General features: G+C 51.6%; 2 protein-coding genes and 3 pseudogenes across 2 annotated transcripts; 1 reads left to right on the forward strand and 4 right to left on the reverse strand.

Moving 5' to 3' along the window:
• The first annotated feature begins 417 nt into the window (after window positions 1–417).
• On the forward strand, window positions 418–2,355 carry LOC115935351 (protein capicua homolog; annotated as a pseudogene).
• Window positions 2,356–4,092: 1,737 nt separating this feature from the next.
• LOC129523880 (putative uncharacterized protein FLJ44672) lies at window positions 4,093–5,881 on the reverse strand (annotated as a pseudogene).
• Window positions 5,882–6,419: 538 nt separating this feature from the next.
• Window positions 6,420–7,186, reverse strand: LOC109027569 (putative uncharacterized protein FLJ44672; annotated as a pseudogene).
• Window positions 7,187–8,526: 1,340 nt separating this feature from the next.
• Window positions 8,527–9,063, reverse strand: LOC129534781 (putative uncharacterized protein FLJ46235). Its single transcript, XM_055393196.2, has one exon. It carries the CDS (start codon window positions 9,020–9,022, stop codon window positions 8,534–8,536), a length of 489 nt encoding a protein of 162 aa, XP_055249171.1. The 5' UTR covers window positions 9,023–9,063; the 3' UTR covers window positions 8,527–8,533.
• LOC129534780 (putative uncharacterized protein FLJ92257) lies at window positions 9,052–10,529 on the reverse strand. Its single transcript, XM_055393195.2, has 3 exons — window positions 10,126–10,529; window positions 9,841–9,898; window positions 9,052–9,748 (listed from the first exon to the last, which is right to left on the reverse strand). The coding sequence occupies exons 2-3, from the start codon at window positions 9,841–9,843 to the stop codon at window positions 9,176–9,178; spliced, it is 576 nt and encodes a 191-aa protein (XP_055249170.1). The 5' UTR covers window positions 9,844–9,898; window positions 10,126–10,529; the 3' UTR covers window positions 9,052–9,175.
• Window positions 10,530–20,896: the final 10,367 nt, after the last annotated feature.

Genomic DNA, 20,896 nt, shown 5'->3' on the forward strand with positions numbered 1-20,896 from the left:
TTAGCCAGGTGTGGTGGCGGGTGCCTGTAATTCCAACTACTCAGGGGGCTGAGGCAGGAGAATCAATTAAACCATGAGGCGGAGGTTGCAGTGAGCCGAGATCACACCACTGCCCTCCAGCCTGGGCGACAGAGCAACACTCTGTCTCAAAAAGAAAAAAAAAAGAATGCTAATTAATCACATGAAAGCATAAGAAAATATATAATATTCAGCAGTAAAGGTGCATATACTTGGGAGGCTGAGGCCGGAGAATTGCTTGAACCCAGGAAGTGGAGGTTTCAGTGAGCTGAGATTGCACCACTGCACTCCAGCCTGCCAAACTGCACCTCAAAAAAAAACCAAAAAAACAAAAAACAAAAAACAAAACTTGAGGCCTGGTCTCGTGCTCCCCTCCCATCCCCCCTTCCGTGGGTCCAAGCTGCCTTGGCTGAGGAGGGGGCTGAGGAGGTGTGAGCCCCTGCCAGGAACCCCCTGCCCAGACCATGTACTTGGCCCACAGGCCCCTGATGTCTGCGTCCAGCGAGGCCTCCTGTGGCGTCAGCATGTTTGTGTGGAGGAACATGGAACCTTGCTGTGGCTGTGTTCTCCTGGTACTCTGTCCCCTTCCTGACCCCTCCCTGCAGCCACGTGAGGCCTAGCAACCTGCCAGTCACTCAGTGGCCTCCAACCAGAGCAAAGAACCTGCCAAGTCAGCAGCTGTTGCTCACGAGTGTCCACCAGGTGGGACAGGGAGTGCTGACCTTGGGCAGCCCCCTGGAGCCACCTGCCCTGAAAGCCCAGGGCCCGGAACCCCACACACTTTGGGGGTAGTGGAACCTGGTAAAAGCCCACCTCCCACCATGAAGGAGGAGCCCTGGGCCCCTCAGGGGAGTCCCTGCTGGACAGTGAGACAGAGAATGACCATGATGATGCTTTCCTCTCCGTTATGTCTCCTGACACCCAGTTGCCTCTACCACTCAGATGATGTCAGGCCCAGTCCCTCAGTGCCCTGCACAAGGAACAGGACTCATCTTCTGAGAAGGATGGATGCAGCCCCAACAAATGGGACAAGGACCACAGCCGGTGGCCCATGAGTGGCGGTCATGATCTTCAGCAAGTGGCACCAGATCCTGGCAGGGCGCACCAGGGTCACCCCAACCAGGATAACTGGACCATCAGCCAGATCCTGAGCGAGCGGTGGTACACCCTGGGGCCCAATGAGATGCAGAAGTACCACGACCTGGCCTTCCAGGTGAAGGTGGCCCACTTGCAACAAGGACCGAAAGAAGTCTAGCTCAGAGGCCAAGCCCACAAGCCAGGGGCTAGCAGGAGTGTACAAGGGCTCGTGGGAGCAGAGCATATCACAGACGGGCACTGCCACTGCCCCTGGGGTGTCCTCTGAACTCCTGTCAGTTGCAGCCCAGACACTCCAGAGCTCGAATACCAAGGAGCAGCTTCTGTGGGGCAGGACGGCTGCACACAGTCAGGGAACCTGGCTCAGCCTGGCCCAAGCCTTCTCCCACAGGGGGGTACACAGCCTGGACGGCAGGGAAATAGACCATCAGGCACTACAGGAACTGACGCAGGTGGTGTCTGGCACTGCATCATACTCTGGCCCAAAGCCTTCTACTCAGTATAGAGCTCCAGGCCACTTTGCAGCCCCTGGTGAGGGAGGTGACCAGTGGGCAGCCCTGCTGCTGCCCACCTGAGCTGCTCATTCCCAGCACATGGCCAGCGAGGTCATAGCGAGTGATGAGGAGCACATGGTCATCCATGAGGAGGAGGGGGTGATGATGTCATTGCTGATGACGGCTTTAGCACCACTGACACTGATCTCAAGTTCAAGGAGTGGGTGACCGACTGAGAGTAGGGACAGCTCTGGGGAGGAGCCAGAGGGCAACAAGGGCTTTGGTGGGAAGGTATTTGCACCTGTCATTCCTTCTTCCTTTACTCTTGCTGCCCCTTGCTGGATCCTGAGCCCCCAGGGTCCCCCGATCCACCTGCAGTTTTTGGCAAAGTCTATGGTCCCACCCCGTCCTCCTCCTACACATACTCGGATGCTTCCTCCTCGACCTTGGCACCCACCTCCTTCTTACTGGGCCCAGGAGCCTTCAAAGCCCAGGAGTCTGGTCAGGGCAGCAGAGCGGGCCCCCTACGGCCCCTACCCCTGGGGGTGGGGGCCCAGGGACGCCTTCCAAGGTGACTTGTTTCCTCCCAATGGATCCTGCCACCTTCTGGTGCAAGAGACCTGAAAGTGTGGGCGACCTGGAGCTACCAGGCCCCTCAGTCATTGCGGTGCCTCCCAACACTAAGGCTTTCCTAGGCAGGAGCTGGGCTGAGCCACCCGGGGGGCAGAGCCTGAAGAGGAGAAACTGACTGGGCTTTGGGGGTCGGGGCAGAGGGAACCCCACGGACATGGATCCTGCACTGGAGGACCCCACCATGCCCAAATGCAAGATGAGAAGATGCTCCATCTGCAGCCCAAGTGTGCCATGTGTGATGGGAACAGATTCCCCTTTGCCTGTACAGGTGGAGAAGCCAAGGACGGGCTCAGGGAACTGGAGACCGAGAAGGCGCTGTCCTCTTCACTGCACGTGCCCTGGACCAGTGCCGGCCCTGATCATGCAGCTCTTCCAGGCCCACTGCTTCTTCCTGTCCACTAGGCCACAGCCTTCCTCCAGGCCCACTATACACACATCTTCCCCTCCAAGGTTTGTTCTGCCCCTGCCCTGATTCCCAGCCCTGCAGGGGTCCTGACCCCACCTCACCTGGCTCAAACTCTGAAGCTGCCCTACCACTGCCTCTGCCCGAGAGTCACATGAGGCTGAGAGTAGGGGCAGGGGCAGCAGTGGTGCCAGTTGGGGGGCAGTCCAGTGGGAGGAGCCTCAGCCTCCTGGGCTGCTCCATGGGACTGATGACTGCATGATCTTCTGGACACCTCACGGATCTTCCACTGCAGGTGAAACGGATGTTGGTGGTGGGTGCAGGGCTGCTGGGAGCCGCTGCATGGGTCCCAGAGGCTGGACTGGGGCAGGTGCCAACTGAAGCTGCTGGGGCAGCATGGGCAGGATGTTCTGCACACAAACCTTGAAGAAGATGTGTGCATAGTGGGTCCACTGCTGCTGCCCCTGCCCTGACTCCCAGCCCTGCCTGACCCCACCTCACCCTGCTCAGGCTCTGGTGCAACCCTGGCTGCCCTGCCACTGCGTCTGCCCCAGAGTTGGGGCCTCAACAGCCTGGCTGGAAGGGGCACCCCAGCCCTGCCTCAACACCTGGGTCCCTCCATAACTACCACAGGCAGGTGGGCAACCCCAAAGAAGATCCCAGGACTCACAGTACCCCCTGAGAACATGGACATTATGTGGGGGTAGCAATGGAGGGCAGGATGGTTATCTTCTCCCAGGTAAAGCCATTTAATCCTTTCAGTTTGGGATGGAATAAGGCCTGCTTCTCTTTTTTTTTTTTTTTTTTGAGACGGAGTCTTGCTCTGTCGCCCAGGCTGGAGTGCAGTGGTGCGATCTTGGCTCACTGCAACCTCTTCCTGCCGGGTTCACGCCATTCTCCTGCCTCAGCCTTCTGGGTAGCTGGGATTACAGGTGCATGCTAACACGTCCAGCTAATTTTTGTATTTTTAGTACAGACGGGGCTTCATCATCTTGGCCAGGCTGATTTTGATCTCCTGACATCGTGATCTGCCTGCCTCCACCTCCCAAAGTGCTGGGATTACAGGCATGAGCCACCACGCCTGGACAAGGCCTGCTCCTCTTATATATACCCCCTACCCCTGCTGCTGTGCTGGGGGAAAGCTGGGCAGTTTCCTTCCTCCGAGCCCCTGTACATACCATGAAGTGTGGGACCTTCAGAGCTTTTCACTTTTCGGAAAATAGCTCCTGCTGGGGCTACAAGATGGAGTGTGAAGAGGGCCTTGGGCCACAGGGAGGTGCCTGTGGAACAGGGGGAGTTCATGCACCCCTTCTTTCCCCAGAGGGGCTGGACTCAGGTGAGTATGGGGGTAGGGGCTCCTGCACTTCGACACAGGCAGTGGGTAGGGGCTCCTGCACTTCGACACAGGCAGTGGGAGGGTTTTCTCCCCATTCCCTTTGCACTCCCAACTTGAGCTGTACTTTTTAAGAAAGTGATTCACCCTGCCTTTGCCACCTTCCCCAGAACAGAACACGTTGATCATGGGCGATATTTTTCATTGGGCAAAAAGGTTGCCATGACCGTCATTAAACCTGTTTAACACCATATAATAAGGAAAGTAAAATAAAAAATTCGGGCTTGGTGCAGAAACTCACTCCAAATAAATTACCTACCAAAATATTTATATAATGGTGGAAATATTCCAAAATTCCATATTTTGGGATTTATACACAAAAGATAAAAAAATTAGAGGCCAAGAGGCTGCCGGAAGGGAAAAACGGGGCCTGGAAAGGCCGTTGTGAGGAATGAGCTGGGCCTAAAGAGGCCACTGGCCGGTAGGAGCTGGGCCTGCCGAAGTGGCTGAAAGGCAGGAGCTTTGGACTGGGGAGGCCGCAGTGAGGCGAGAGCTAGCTGGGCGTGGAGAGTCCGCTGTGAGGCCGAGGCCGGGCCCATGCAGGCCTTCGAGAGGCAGGAGGCCGGGCCTGCAAAGGCCGACTGGAGGTCAAGTTCTGGGCCTGAAGAGGCCACCAAAAGTCAAAAGTGGGGCCTGGGAAGACTGCCGAGAGCCATGAGCTGGGCTGGGCTGAAAGAGGCCACTAGGAGGCAGGAGGAGCTGGGCCTGGAGAGGCTGACTCGAGGAAGTTTTGCACCTGGAGAGGCCGCCGAGAGGACGGAGCTGGGCCCGGGGAGGCTGACTTGCAGCTCTTCCAGGCCCACTTCCAGGCTGACTTGAGGACGACTTAGGCCTGCAGAGGCCACCGGGAGGCTGGAGCTGGGCCTGGAGAGGCTGACTTCAGGACGATTTGGGCCTGCAGAGGTTGCTGGGAGGCCCAAGCTGGGCGTGGAGGAGCCCACCGACCGGAGACCATTTGGGGCCTGGAGACGCCATTGGAGGGCAGGAGCTGATCCTGGAGAGGCCACCGTGAGGCCTGACCTGGGCCTGGGGAGCTTGGCTTGAGGAAGCTGTGGGCCGACCAAGGCCGCCAGGAGATGGGCAGGCACTGAGTCCAAAGAGGTTGTCGGGAGGCAGGAGTCGGGCCTGGAGACGCAGCCGGGAGGAAGAGCTGGGCCTGGAGAGGGCGCCCGGAGGGTGCAAGTGGGTCTGGAGAGGCCAACTTGAGGAGGTTCTGGGCCCGGAGAGGCCGCCGGAAGGGAAAAACGGGGCCTGGAAAGGCCGTTGTGAGGAATGAGCTGGGCCTAAAGAGGCTACTGGCCGGCAGGAGCTGGGCCTGCCGAAGTGGCCGAAAGGCAGGAGCTTTGGACTGGGGAGGCCGCAGTGAGGCGAGAGCTAGTTGGGCGTGGAGAGTCCGCTGTGAGGCTGAGGCCGGGCCCATGCAGGCCTTCGAGAGGCAGGAGGCCGGGCCTGCAAAGGCCGACTGGAGGTCAAGTTCTGGGCCTGAAGAGGCCACCAAAAGTCAAAAGCGGGGCCTGGGAAGACCGCCGAGAGCCATGAGCTGGGCTGGGCCGAAAGAGGCCACTGGGAGGCAGTAGGAGCTGAGCCTGGAGAGGCTGACTCGAGGAAGTTTTACACCTGGAGCGGCCGCCGAGAGGACGGAGCTGGGCCCGGGGAGGCCGACTTGCAGCTCTTCCAGGCCGACTTGCAGCTCTTCCAGGCCGACTTGAGGACGACTTGGGCCTGCAGAGGCTGCCGGGATGCCGGAGCTGGGCCTGGAGAGGCCGACTTCAGGACGATTTGGGCCTGCAGAGGCTGCCAGGAGGCCCAAGCTGGGCCTAGAGGACCCCACCGACCGGAGGCCATTTGGGGCCTGGAGACGCCGTCGGAGGGCAGGAGCTGAGCCTGGAGAGGCCACCGTGAGTCCTGAGCTGGGCCTGGGGAGCTTGGCTTGAGAAAGTTGTGGGCCTACCAGGGCCGCTGGGAGCTGAGTCCAAAGACCGTGTTAGGAGGCCGCAGTCGGCCTGGAGATGCAGCCGGGAGGAAGAGCTGGGCCCAGAGAGGACGCCGGGAGGCTGCAGGTGGGTCTGGAGAGGCTGACTTGAGGAGGTTCTGGGCCCAGAGAGGCCGCCAGAAGGGAAAAACTGGGTCTGGAAAGGCCGTTGTGAGGAATGAGCCCCATGGGCCTGAAGAGGCCACTGGCAGGCGGGAGCTGGGCCTGTCGAAGCGGCCGAGAGGCAGGAGCTTTGGACTCAGGAGGCTGCAGTGAGGCGAGAGCTAGCTGGGTGTGGAGAGCCCGCTGTGAGGCAGAGGCTGGGCCTATGCAGGCGTTCGGGAGGCAGGAGGCCGGGCCTGGAGAGGCTGACTGGAATTCAAGTTTGAGGCCTGCAGAGGCCGCTGAAAGTCAGAAGTGGGGCCTGGGAAGGCTGCCCGGAGGCATGAGCTGAGCTGGGCTGGGCTGAAAGAGGCCACTGGGAGGCAGGAGGAGCTGGGCCTGGAGAGGCTGACTCGAGGAACTTTTGCACCCAGAGAGGCTGCCGAGAGGCCGGAGCTGGGCCTAGGGAGGCCGACTTGAGGACGACTTGGGCCTGCAGAGGCTGCCGGGAGGCAGGAGCTGGCCCTGGACAGGCCAACTTGATGACAGTCTGGGCCTGCAGAGGCCACTGAGAGGAAGAGCTGGGCCTGGAGAGGCCGACTGGAGGAATTCCAGGGCCTGGAGAGGATGCAAAGCAGCAAATGCTAGGCCTGGAAAGGCTGCCCTGAGGCACGGGCTTGGCCTACAGAGGCCACTGGGAGGCAGGAGCTGGGCCTGCAGAGGCTCCTGAGAGGGAGGAGCATTGCTCCATGATGCCGCGGTGAGGAAGAGGTGGGCCTGGAGAACCCACTGTGAGGTAGAGGCCGGGCCTGTAGAGGCCGCCGACAGGCAGGGCCTGGGCCCGTTGAGGCCACGAGAGGCATGAGCTGGGCTTCAACAGGCCAGTGTGAGGCAGGAACTGACACTTGGGCAGGTTGCAAGAGGCATGAGTTGGGCCGAAAGAGGCCACCGTGAGGGAAGAGCTGGGCCTGTACAAGCTGCCGAAAGGCAGGAGCAGCTTTGGACTGGAGAGGCCACAGACAGGGAAGAGCTGGGTGTGGAGAGTCTGCTGTGAGGCAGAGGCTGGGCCTGTACATGCCCTCGGGAAGCAGGAGGCTGGGCCTGGAGAGGCCGACTTGAGGAAGTTTTGCTCCTGGAGAGGCCACTTAGAGGCAAGAGCTGGGTGTGAAGAGGCTGACTTGAGGTCAATTTTGGCCTGCAGAAGCCACCGGTAGCTAGAAGTTGGCCCTGGAGAGGCTGACTTGAGGACAATTTTGGCCTGTAGAGGCCACTGGGAGGGAGAGCTTGGTCTGGAGAGGCCAACTGGAGTAAGTTCAGGGCTTGCAGAGGATGCATAAAAGGAAACGCTCAGCCTGGAAAGTCTGCTGTGAGGCATTAGCTTGGCCTACACAGCACTTGGAGGCAGGAGCTGGGCCTGCAGAGGGTGACTTCAGGACGATTTTGGCCTGCAGAAGCCTTTGGGAGGAAGAGCTTGGCCTGGACCGGCTGACTGGAGGAAGTTTTGGGACTGGAGTATGCGTCAAAAAGCAAAAGTTAGGCTAGGAAAGGCCACTTCGAAGCATGATCTTGGCCTACAAAGGCAATTGCGAGGCAGGAGCTGGGCCTGTAGAGGCTGCTGAAAGGCAGGAGCTTGGCCTTAGGAGGCTATGCTCAGGCAAGTGGTGGGCCTGGAGGGTCTACTGTGTGGTAAGAGTCTGGGCCTGTGTAGGCCGACATGAGGCAGGAGGTGAGTTAGGAGAGGCCAACTTTTGGAGAATTTGGGCCTGCAGAGGCTGCCAGGAGGCAAGAGCTGTGCCTGGAGAGTCCATCTTTTAGCATGAGCTGGGCCTAAAGAGACCATTGTGAGGCAGCAGCTGCCTGGGAGGCAGGGAGATTCGTGGCCTGGGGAGGCCACCGTGAGGCAAATGCTCAGTTTTCAGAGGATGCCGTGAGGCAGGGAGAAACTTGGCTTTCAGTGGCCGCAGTGAGGGAATAGTTTGATTGCTGAGGCTGCCGGGAGGCCGGAGGTGGGCCTGGAAAGCTTTACTTTAAGAAGTCTGTGGCCTACAGAGGCTGCCAGCAGCTCAGCAGGAGTTGGGCCAAAGAAGGTTGTTGTGAGGCAGGAGACAGGCCTGTAGACGCACTGGGAGGATGAGCTCGTCCTGGAGATGCCGAGTTAAGGACATTCTGGGCCTGGACAGGCTGCAAAAGGCAAAAGCTGTGCCTGGAAAAGTCGCCATGGGGCATGAGCTTGGCCTAAAGAGGCCATTGCAAGGTAGGAGCTGGGCCTGTAGAGGCTGCCAAAAGGCAGGAGCTTCACCTGAGGATGCCACAGTGAGACACCATCTGGGTCTGGAGGGTCCACTGTGAGGCAGAGGCTGGCCTGTAGTGTCCGACGGTAGACAGAAGTTGGGCAAAAGGCTGATTCGAGGAAGTTTTGGGCTTCAAGAGTCAGCCAGGAGGCAGGCACTAGGCCTGGAAATGGCCCGGCAGTCATGAGTTGGGCCTAAATGGGCCACTGTGAGGGAGGAGCTGTGCCTGTTGAGGCTGCTGGCAGGCAGGCAGAAACTTGGCCTGGGGCAGCTGCCATGAGGCAAGAGCTGGGCCTGGAGAAGCCCCTGGGAGGCAAGAGCAGGGCCTGCAGAGGCTATTCTCAAGTCAAAGCTGGGCCTGTTCATGCCACCGGGAAGCAGAAGGTGGGCCTGGAGAGTTTGACTTGAGGAAGTTTTGGGCCTACATTGGCCGCGGTGAGCTGGACAGGAACTGGGCCAAAAAAGGCTGTTGTGAGGCAGCAGTTGTGCCTGTAGACTCAGCCAAGAGGAAGAGCTGGGCCTGGAGAAGCCCCCATGAGGCAGAGGTTGGGCCTGTAGACGCTGACAGGAGGCACGAACTGGGCCTGGAGAGGTCAACTTGAGGAGATTTTGGGCCTTCATAGGCCACCAGAAGGCAGCAGTTGGGACTAGAGAGGCTGATTTGAGGAAGTTTTGGGCCTGGAGATGACGTCCTGGGACAGGAGCTGGGCCTGGAGAGGCCACCGTGAGGCGTGAGCTGGATGTAGAGAGGCCAGTGTGAGGCAAGACCTGGGCCTATCTAGGCTGCTGGGAGACAGGCAGGAATCTGGCCAGGGAAGGTGGCCATGAGACAAAAGTTCGGCCTGGAAAGGCCCTTGTGAGGCATGAGCTTGGCCTAAAGAGGCCACTGGGTGGCAGGAGCTGGGTGTGTAGAAGCTGCTGAAAGGTTGGGAGCTTGGCTTGGGGGGTCCACAGTGAGGCAGATGCTGGGCCTGAAGAATCTGCTGTGAGGCAGATGTTGGGACTGTAGAGGCCGACGGGAGGCAGAGGCTGGGCCTGGAGAGGCCACCAAGATGCAGGAGCTGGGCCTGGAGAGGCTGCCAAGAAGCATGAGCTGGGCCTGGTGAGGTCGACTTGAGAAAGTTCAGGGCCTGGAGAGAAGGCTGGGAGGCAGGAGCTGGGTCTAAAGAGGCCATTGTAACGGTGGAGCTGTGCCTGTGGAGGCTGTTGTGAGGCAGTAGCCTCATCTGCGGAGACTGCTGTGAGGTAGGGTATGGGCCTAAATAGGCCATTGTGAGTCATGAGCTCGGTCTGTGGAGGCTGACTGGAGAAAGTTCTGGGCCTGGAGAGGCTGCCGGGAGGTAGGAGCTGGGCCAAAAGATTTAAGCGCATTACATTTATTAGGCACTTTATTTCCATTAGTACACTGTAATATATAATAAAATAATTACAGAACTCACCATAATGTAGAATCAGTGGGTGTGTTAAGCTTGTTTTCCTGCAACTGGATGGTCCCACCTGAGCGTGATGGGAGAAAGTGACAGATCAATAAGTATTAGATTCTCATAAGGACAGCGCAACCTAGATCCCTCACATGCACGGTTCACAACAGGGTGCGTTCTTCTGTGAGAATCTAATGCTGCTGCTGATCTGAGAAGGTGGAGCTCAGGCGGGAATGTGAGCAAAGGGGAGTGGCTGTAAATACAGACGAAGCTTCCCTCTCTCCCTCACTCGACACCACTCACCTCCTGCTGTGTGGCTCCTTATGGCTCCATGGCTCAGGGTTGGGGACCCCTGCTCAAGTGCATCCAAAACGACCCTTCCCACACCAGTCTTCATAGTGGTCAAGTACAGCAACCATTTAGCTCCCAAGGTATGTGCCTCAGCTGGCATTTCGTCACAATCAACAGTAGGTGGTAGCTTGAGTCATTGTGAGGTCACTTCCTGGAAATCACCAGCATCCCATTTCCCACTGGCAAAGAGCTCAGCACTGCCCCCTGGGAAACCAAACCTATGCCCAAATCCCATCTGTGTGGGTTTATCTCCTGGGACCCTTCCTAACATATTAGTCAGAGTCCAATCAGGAAGCATAAACCACTCAAAAGTTTAAAGTGGTAAAATTTAATACGGAGAATTATTCATTATAACAGGTGAACAGCATAATGAGAGATTGGCTAGTACAAAGTAAAGAGAACTCTAGAGAATATAGGACTAGCCCAGGCCAGGCATGGTGGCTCATGCCTGAAATTCCAGCAATTTGAGAAGCTAATGCAGGAGGATTGCTTAAGGCCAGGAGCTAGAGACCGGTCTGGACAACACAGTGAGACCCTGTCTCTATCCAAAAAAAGAAAAAAATTAGCTGGGAGTGGTGGTGCACACTTGTAGTCCCAGCTACTCGGAATGCTGAAGTTTGAGCCTGGGAGGTCAAGGCTGCAGTGAGGCATGATTATGCCACTACAGTCCAGCCTGGTGACAGAGCAAGACCCTGTCTCAAAGAACAAAACAACAACAACCATTTACAGACAGAAAAGAAATAGAGCTAATAAGCTAAGGGAAGATGTTGAAATGTGACAAGTAAAGTAATATGAGGTCTTTTATCTATTTAAAATAAACAAAAAATGACTTACTAAATTATAATACCCTGTGCTGGCAAAGGTGCAGTGAAATGGGCACTTTTTTATACTATGAGGGGTGTTTAAGTTGTGTATAAGCCTTCCAGGGTAAAGCTTGTCAATTTTTTAAAATAATAGAGACAGGGTCTCACCATACTGCCATACTGCCTCCTCCAACTCTTGGCCTCAAGCAATCCTCCTGTCTTAGCCTCCCAAAGTGCTAAGATTATAGCTGGGAGGCATCTCAAGGGTAATGAGAATGTCCATTCACCATGACTCACAGTAATCTTACTTCTGGGGAGACAATTCAATCTAAACAAAAGGTCATCTGTACAAACAGTAAAAATCTGGGAGTAACTGAAGACAGAGTTGGTAAGTTAAATAAGAAACAGTTATAAGAAATTAAACTATGGTATCAATAGGCACCTGGTAAAAGGTCAGTTGATGTTAGCTGCTACTTTTTTGTTGTTCTGAGACAGGGTCTCACTGTGTCACCCAGGCTGGAGTGCAGAGGCCTGATCATGACTCACTGCAGTCTCAGCCTCCCTGGGCTCAAGTGATCCTCCCAGCTTAGCCTCCCAAGTAGCTGGGACTACAGGAACATGCCACCACACTAGGCTAATTCATGTATTTTTCTGTAGGGATGGTGACTCCCTTTGTTTCCAAGGCCTATCGCAAACTCTTGGCCTCAAGCCATCCTCCTGCCTCAGCCTCCCAAAGTGTTGTGATTACCAGTGTGAGCCACCACACCTGGCCAGCTGCTACTTTTATCAATATTATTTCCAGTCAATTAAAATTTATTATTTTCAAAGCTGTGCAACAGTATGTATCCTACAGTGTAAAAACATACAGTCATCCCTCAGTATACAGAATTAGTTCCAGCCCCCCATCGCTGCATATACCCAAATCCATGCTTACTCATGTTTTGCTGTAACCCCTCTGGAATCCACGTATAGGAAAATTCCAAATATTAGTTGGGCATAGTGGCAAGCACCTGTAGTCTCAGCCACGTGGGAGGTTGAGATGGGAGGATCGCTTCAGCCTGGAAGGTTGAGGCTGCAGTCAGCTGTGATAGCACTACTACACTCCAGCCTTGGACAACAGAGGGAGACCTTGTCTCAGAAAAAAACCAAAATAAAACAGGTTAGAAATTGTAATGAGGTCTGTTGGGCAAAATTCCATATAAGCAAAGTATAAATTAATAAAGCAAATGGTGATAAATTAGTACGATTGACTTTTTGGAGTTTCTGACAATAAAAGTAAGGAAAATGCAAAACACAAAGACAGAGAGTAAAAAGAGAAATTAGGAAAGCATTCTACATGTTTAATAGGAAGACACTGGCCATGTTCGTGCAGCAGCAGTATGTCATGATATGACATACCTTGGAGAGAAGTTAACAGATGAGGAAGTTGATAAAAATGATCAGAGAAGCAAAATACTGGTAGCGACACTCAAGTAAACCATGAAATCTCCATAACTTATGTCAGCAAAGTGGGAATATTGTACAGTGTGTGTTGAAGTTCCTATACAACATTGTTTATCTGCCTTTTGTTTGTTTGTAAGGAATGTATATACTAAAAGTTCTTCTTACTGTCAAAAGAATATGTGTGAATAAGTCATTTTAACTTATTCTTCTGTTTTTCTTTTATCTTCCTGCCATCATCCCACAGCCTTACTTTAGAATTTTTTTTTTTTAGAAAATTGAACAAGTGCTCCTTGTGGTGGCACATACCTCTAGGATGGGAGGCAGGGGTGGAAGGGTCACTGGAGTCCATGAGTTTGACACCAGCCTGGCTAACAAAGTGAGACCCCATGTCTACAAAACAATTTAAAAATTAGCCAAGTATCGTCATGTATACCTACAGTCCCAGCTACTCAGGAGGCTCAGGTAGGAGGATCCTTAGCCCAGGAGTTCAAGGCTGCAGTGAGCTGTGATAGCACTACTGTACTCAAGCCTGGGTGACAGAGTGAGACCCAATCTCCTAAAATAAAAAAACAAAGAAAAAAATAGTTCAAGTAGCAAGTTTTATGTGGCTTACTCTGAATATTTCTAAACTAGAAATTCTCAATCTTTTGGGGTCTAACATCCCTTTACATTTTTTAACTTTATTGAAGATCTCTAAGACTATTTCTTTCTGTAAATAATTATATTAAAACTAGAAAATAAGACAAAATTTTTAAAATATTATTCATCACATATTAATAAAGCCATTACATGTTAATATAATACAAGATTTTAAAAATATTTAATATTCATTACATATTAATAATGAAACCATTACATGTTGATATAATACTTTTTTTTTTCTTTGATACAAAGTCTTGTTCTTTCTCCCAGGCTGGAGTGAAGTGGCGCAATCTCAGCTCATTGCAACCTCCGCCCCGCAGAGGTTCAAGTGATTCTCCTACCTCAGCCTCCCAAGTAGCTGGGATTACAGGCACTCACTACCATGTCCGGCTAATTATTGTATTTTCTTAGTAGAGAAGGAGTTTTCTTAGTAGAGAAGGCTCGTCTTGAACTCTTGACCTCAGGTGATCCACCCGCCTGGGTCTCCCTAAGTGCTGGGATTACAGGTGTGAGCCACCGTGCCCACCCCGATTAATATATGTTTTAAAACACTGATTAGTCAGGCAACAACACTGGGCAGGGGTCTCCTCATTCCCAGTGACGCAAACCCCACTGCACCGCTGAGGGGTTGCAAGGGCTGCAGAACCAAAAGGCTCTGACTTGAGATTTCATTATTTTACTTGTATTTTTATTTGTATTGTGAGACAGGTCCTGCTCTGTCACCCAGACTGGAGTGCAGCTGTGCACTTACAGCTCACTGCAGCCTCGACCTCGGACTCAAGCCATCTTCCTGCCTCAGCTCCCCAGTAGCTGGTAGTACAGTTGAGTGCCACCATGCCTGGTTATTTTTTTAATTTTTTTTGTAGAGTGAGGGGTCTTGCTATGTTGCCCAAGCTGGCCTCAAACTCCTGACCTCAAGAGATCTGCCCACTTCAGCCTCCTGAGTAGCTGAAACTACAAGTACACATCACCATGACTAGCTACATTTACTTAATTTTGAAAAATACTTTTGTAAAGAGCAGATCTAGCTGTGTTGTCCAGGCTGGTCTTGAACACCTGCCCTTAAAAGATACTCCCACCTCTGGTTACCAAACAGCTGGGACTACAGGCATGAGCCACTGGAATGAGCCTGAAGAGATTTCTTTAATCTAGCATCCCATACTTGGTAGGATTGGGAAAGGCAGTAGTGTTTTTTAAAATTACTTAATAATTTCAGTAACAGTCAAATTCAACCTTGACCCCTGCCTTCTCTCACACCCCATATCCAGTCTGTCAGGAAATCCTGTTGACTGTCTTCGACATGTACTAAAGATTCCCACCCAGTAACTCCCTGGCCTCCTCCCCTACTTCTCCCCTCTGGCCATCTCTCAACACCACCATGGCCCTGGTCAGGACCACCATCATCTCCCGCCTGGATGTTGCCAAAGCTTGGCCCCCATGCTTCTACCCACATCTTCCCACAGTCTTTCTCAACTCAGCAGCCAGAGAATGCTTTTAAATCGGGAGACAGATCATGTCGCTTCTCTGCTCAGAACCTTCCCGCAGTTCCCATCTGAGTCAGAGTAAAAGCCAAAGCCCCAGCAATAACCTCCCAGGGCTTATGTGATCTGTACTGATCCCCACCCAGCAACTCCCTGGCCCCCTCCCCTAATTCTCTCCTCTCCGTCTGCTCCATGGGCCTCCTTCCAGAGTCTCAGACACACCTCAGACACTTTATTCTATTGTTTCTGCCTGCGATCCTCTTCCCTCAGCACCTTGGCCAGCTCCTTCCCCTCCTTCAAGTCTTTACTCAATTTTCACTTAGGAGGCCACCCCTGACCATTCTATTTAACATTGCCATCTGTCCCCATGCCCACCATGCTCATTTCTTCTTTCTTTACTTTCTTCTTTCTTTTTTCAAGATCTCACTGTCACCAAGGCTGGAGTGCAGTGGTGCAATCACAGCTCACTGCAACCTCAAATTTCCAGGCTCAAGTGATCCTCCCAACTCAGCCTCCCAAGTAGCTGGGACTCCAGGTTCATACCATCATGCCTGGCTAAATTTTTTAGTATTTTATTTTATTTTGAGACAGAGTTTCACTCTTCTTGCCCAGGCTGTAGTGTAATGGTGCGATCCCGGCTCACTGCAAACTCCACCTCCCAGATTCAAGTGATTCTCCTGCCTCAGCCTTCCAAGTAGCTGGGATTACAGGTGCATGCCACCACGCCCAGCTAATTTTTGTATTTTTAGTAGAGCCGGGGTTTTGCAATGTTGGCCATGCTGGTCTCGAACTCCTGACCTCAGATAATCTGCCCGCTTCGGCCTCCCAAAGTGCTGGAATTACAGGCGTGAGCCACCACGCCTGGCCAATTTTTTCATTTTTTGTAGAGACAAGGTCTTACTATGTTGCCCAGACTGGTCTTGAACTCCTGGCCTCAAGTGATCCTCCTGCCTAAATTCCTAAAGTGCTGGGACTACCGGCATGAGCCATCATGCCTGGCTTCATGTTCATTTCTTCTTGCTGCTGCAACATAGTTTGCAGTTTCCTACATTTAGTGGCTTAAAACACCACAAATCTACCATCTTACAGTTCTAGGGGCCAGAAACCCAAACTAGGTCTATTAAGGCTAAAGTCAAGGTGTCAGCAGGGCTGCATTCCTTCTGGAGACTCTAAAGTGTTCCCTTGGCTTTTCTAGCTTCTAGAAGCCACCCCCATTCCTTGGATCATGGCCCCTGACTCCATCTTCAAAGCCAGAAGTGAAGCATCTTCAAATCTCCCTCTCTTACCTCTGCTTTCATCACCACATCTCCCGCTCCAATTCTGAATCTCCTACCCTCTTTCTTTTATAAAGACCCTTGTGTTTGCTGGGCATGGTGGCTCCCACCCAGAATCCGAACACTTTGGGAGGTCAAGGCAGGAGGAACACTTGAGGCCCGAAGTTTGAAACTAGCATGAACAACATAGTGAGACCCCCACCTCTAGAAAAAAATAAAAATAAATATTAGCCCGACATGGTGGTATGCGCCTGTAGTCCCAGCTACTTGAGAGGCTGAGGTGAGACAATCGATTTAGCCCAGGAGTTTGAGATCAGCCTGGACGACATAACTAAATCTCATCTCTACAAGGATGAGGTGGGAGGATCACTTGAGCCCAGGAATTTGTGGCCAGCCTGGGCAACAAAAGAAGACCCCATCTGGCCAACATGGTGAAACTCCGACTCTACAAAAATGAGCCGGCACAGGTGACATGCATGTGTAGTCCTAGCTACTTGGGAGGTTGAGATGGGAGGATCACTTGATCTCAGAAGGCCAAAGCTATAGTGAGCTATGATACCATCACTGCACTGCAGCCTGGATGACACAGGGAGATTCTGTCTCAAAAAAAAAGAAAAGAAATATATATTTCATCTCTGTCCCTGGTTCCTGGCACAGAGCTTCTAAAGCTCTTACAAAGACCTCAGTGATAGATGTGACAGGAACATCTTTTGTTTTAATATTTGGTCTTGGTCCCAGGTTTCTAACACAAGAGCCTCTAAGAACTTTGGGATCTCCAGCATGGTAAGAATGCATTTGGGGATGTTGTTGAGATGACTCGGTGACTGCAAGCTCCTAGATTTCTTCAGGAGGAGGGCTGATTGCCAATGGAAGCATCCACAAGATTAGACGCTTAGAACTTTCAGCCTCATGCACTGAACTCCAGGAGGAAGAGGGGCTGGAGACTGCCTTAATCACCAATGGCCAAAGATTTTCTCAATCATGCTTGCATAATAAAGCCTCCATAAACACCCTGAACAGGGTTTGCGGAGCTTCCGGGGTTGCTGAACACAGGAGATGCTGGGAGGGTGGCATGTTCAACAGAGGGCATGGGAGCTCTGTGCCCCTCCTAACTTACCTTGCCTTGGGCATCTTTCTTTTTTTTGAGATAGGGTCTGGCTCTTTTGTCCAAGCTAGAGTGGAGTGGCACAATCTCAGCTCACTGTAACCTAAGCCTCCCCAGTCCCCAGCTCAAGGTGTCCTCTCACCTCAGCATCCCTAGTAGTTGGAACTCTAGGTGCACACCACCACACCCGGTTATTATTATTTTTTATTTTTTGTAGAGACAAGTTTTCACCATGTTGCCAAGGCTGGTCTCAAACTCCTCAGTTTAAGCGATGCTCCCACTTGGCCTCCCAAAGTTCTGAGATTACAGGCATGAGCCACTGCATCCAGCATGTACGTCTCTTTCATTGGCTGTTTCTGAAATGTATCCTTTGCAATGAACCAGTAATAGGAAATGAACTGGCCAGACGCGGTGGCTCACATCTGTAATCCTAGCACTTTAAGGGGCAGAGGTGGGAGGATCACTTGAGACCAGGAATTTGTGGCCAGCCTGGGCAACACAACAAGACCCCATCTATACAAAAAATAAATTATCCAGATGTGGTGGTGCAGGCATGTAGTCTCAGCTACTAGGGAGGATGAGGTGGGAGAACCACTGGAGCCCAGGCAGTCAAGGCTGCAGTGAGCTATGACTGCACCATTGCACACCAGCCTGGGCAAAAATATAAGACCCTCTCTCTCAGAAAAAAAGAAAATAAACTGTTTTTCTGAGTTCTGTAAACTGTTCTAGCAAATAATTAAACCCAAGAATAGAGTTATGGGAACCCCCAATTTGTAACAGGTTGGTCAAAAGTACAGGTGACAACCTAGGACTTGCCATTGGCATCTGAAGTGAGGATGGTCTCGTGGGGCTGAGCCCCTAACTTGTGGGGTCTGTGCTAACTCCAGGCAGTGTCAGAATAAAATCATGGGATACCCAGTTAATATCCAGAGCACTGGAGAATTTGGTGTAAAACTCCATACATACATTCGGTCGGAAGTGTGTGAGCAGAGACAAACACGGGCTTTTCTTTCACCTGTCTACCTGCTTAACTGCATAGGAGAGGCAATACGTGGTGCTCATGAACAAAGCAAGCATTAAAGTCAGACCAGACCCAACATTTGACTCAGTCTTAATATCCAGGTGAGCTTGGGCAAATCACTCATTATTGCTAAGTCTTCATCACTTCATTCATAAAATGGGGATAACTGTGGCACCTACCTGTGATTCTGTAAGAATTAATGAAATATTATGCTTGGTGTTATTGTGATAATTATACCTATTCCAAACTATTTGACAAGGACAGTGATGGATGACAACATCAAAAAATTAGAAACTGTAGTGAGATCTCTCAGGCAAAATTCCATACAAGCAAATTACTGTCTCCACAAAGCATTCCTGCCACACTTAATTCACCATTCCCTGAACAAGATGTGCCATCTTCATTGTCCAGGTCTGTGCAGTGCTGGTTTCCCTGCCTGGGCAGCTCACTCCATCCCATTCCAGCCCATTCCCCATCCCTCCACCTCCCCCTTCCCTCCCCACTCTCATACAACTCTTCCTCATCTTTCAGGACTTGGATTCAATGTCACCTTAACTGGAAACTTCTCTCAGCCTCTGGAAGAGCTTCCCATTGCACTTGATGCATGCACTATTATTTGATTATTTTTGAGTTACAGTCCAAGTCTTTTTGTACCTGAATAACATGTTACCCAGTCAGTCTCTTTTCCTGGATTCAGAAGTCTTTCATGGTAGATTCAGCTGGAAGTGACAAATACATTCTTCCGAAATAAAGGGATGACACAAAGAGACATAAGTTCTTAAATGTCTTAAATGGTATGTGAAAATTAAACAAAATTCAAAGACTTGTGGGAACACTTAGAAGGAAAGTTACTGGGAATGTCATAAAGGGTTAATCTGTATTTTATTTTTTGAGACATTATTTTTATTTGATTTTTTATTTTCTGTCACCTAGGCTGGAGTGCAATGGTGCAATCAGGGCTCACTGCAGCCTCAACCACCTGGGCTCAAGTAATCTCACTTAATTTTTATTTGGTTTAAGAAACAGTCTTGGTTGAGGGTGGTGGCTTATGCTTGTAATCTCAGCACTTTGGGAGGCTGAGAGAGGTATATTACTTGAGGCCAGGAGTTTGAGATCAGTCTGGGCAATATATTAAGACCTTGTCTCTACTAAAAAACAGAGTGAATGTGCGGAAGACAATTTTTCCACAGACTGGGAGTGGAGGGAATAATTTCAGGATGATTCAAGTGCATTACAAATATTGTGCACTTTATTTCCATTACTATTACATTGTAATATATAATGAAGTAATTCTACAACTCACTATAATGTAGAATCAGTGGGATCTCTGAGCTTGTTTTCCTGCAACTAGACTGTCCATCTGGGGTGATGGGAGACAGTGACAGAACATCAGGCATTAGATTCTCGTAAGGAGCGCACAACCTAGATCCCTTGCATGCTCACTTCACAACAGGGTTCGTGCTCCTATGAGAATCTAATGCTGCTGCTGATCTGACACGACATGGAGCTCAGGTGGTCATGCAAGCGATGGGAGGGGCTAGAAATACAGATGAAGTTTCCCTTCACTCACCTGCTGCTCACCTCTGGCTCTGTGGCCCTGTGTTTGGAGACTGCTGCTCAAGTGCATTCGAAAGGATCCATCCCATGCCATTCTTCAGTCATCTTTACTGCTGCAGTGGTCAACTGTAGCACCCCTAAGCTTGCAGGGCATATGCTTCACCTGGTATTTCTTTTTTTTTTTTTTTTTTGAGATGGAGTCTCACTCTGTCGCCCAGGCTGGAGTGCAGTGGCACGATCTCGGCTCACTGCAAGCTCCGCCTCCCAGGTTCCCACCATTCTCCTGCCTCAGCCTCCCAAGTAGCTGGGACTATAGGTGCCTGCCACCACGCCCGGCTAATTTTTTGTATTTTTAGTAGAGACGGGGTTTCACCGTGTTAGCCAGGATGGTCTCGATCTTCTGACCTCGTGATCCACCCGCCTTGGCCTCCCAAAGTGCTGGGATTACAGGGGTGAGCCACCGCACCCGGCCTTCACCTGGTATTTCATCACAATCAACAGTAAGTGGTAGCTTGAGTCATTGTGAGGTCACTTCCTGGAAATCACCAGCATCCCATATCCCATTAGCAAGGAGCTCAGCACTGCTCCTTGGATAACCAAACCTATTCCCAAATCCCATCTATGTGGGTCTATCTCCTGGTACGCTTCCTACCATCAATTCTGTATTTGTAGGAGTCCAATCAGGAGACACAAACCACTCAAAAGTTTAAACTAGAATGAGCAAGGTGGCTCACACCTGTAATCCCAGCACTTTGGGAGGCCAAGGTGGGTGAATTGCTTTGAGCTCAGGAGTTTGAGACTAGTCTGGGAAACATGGTGAAACCCCATCTCTACAAAAAACACAAAAATTAGCTCAGTGTGGCGGCACTTACCTGTAATCCCAGCTATTCAGGAGGCTAAGTCAGGAGAATTGCTTGAGCCTGGCAGGTGGAGGCTGCAGTGAGCAGAAGTCATGCCACTGTACTCCAGCCTGAGTGACAGCGTGAGACCTGGTATCAAAAAGAAAAAAAAAAATATATATGTAAATTTAATATAGAAAGTATTAATTTTGGCCAGGCACCATGGCTCATGCCTGTAATCCCAGCACTTTGGGAGGCCAAGGCAGGCGGATCACCTGAGGTCAGGAGTTCAAGACCAGCCTGACCAACATGGAAAAACCCCATCTCTACTAAAAATACAAAATTAACTGGGCATGGTGGCACATGCCTGTAATCCCAGCTACTCGGGAGGCTGAGGCAGGAGAATCGTTTGAACCTGGCAGGTGGAGGTTGCGGTGAGCCAAGATAGCGCCACTGCACTCCAGCCTGGGCAATCCAGCCTGGGCAACAAGAGTGAAACTCCATCTCAAAAAAAATAGTATTAATTTTAGCAGAGGATCAGCATAATGAGGGACACAC

The sequence above is a fragment of the Gorilla gorilla genome, chromosome 6, assembly GCF_029281585.2.
Source record: "Gorilla gorilla gorilla isolate KB3781 chromosome 6, NHGRI_mGorGor1-v2.1_pri, whole genome shotgun sequence".
NCBI lineage: Eukaryota > Metazoa > Chordata > Mammalia > Primates > Hominidae > Gorilla > Gorilla gorilla.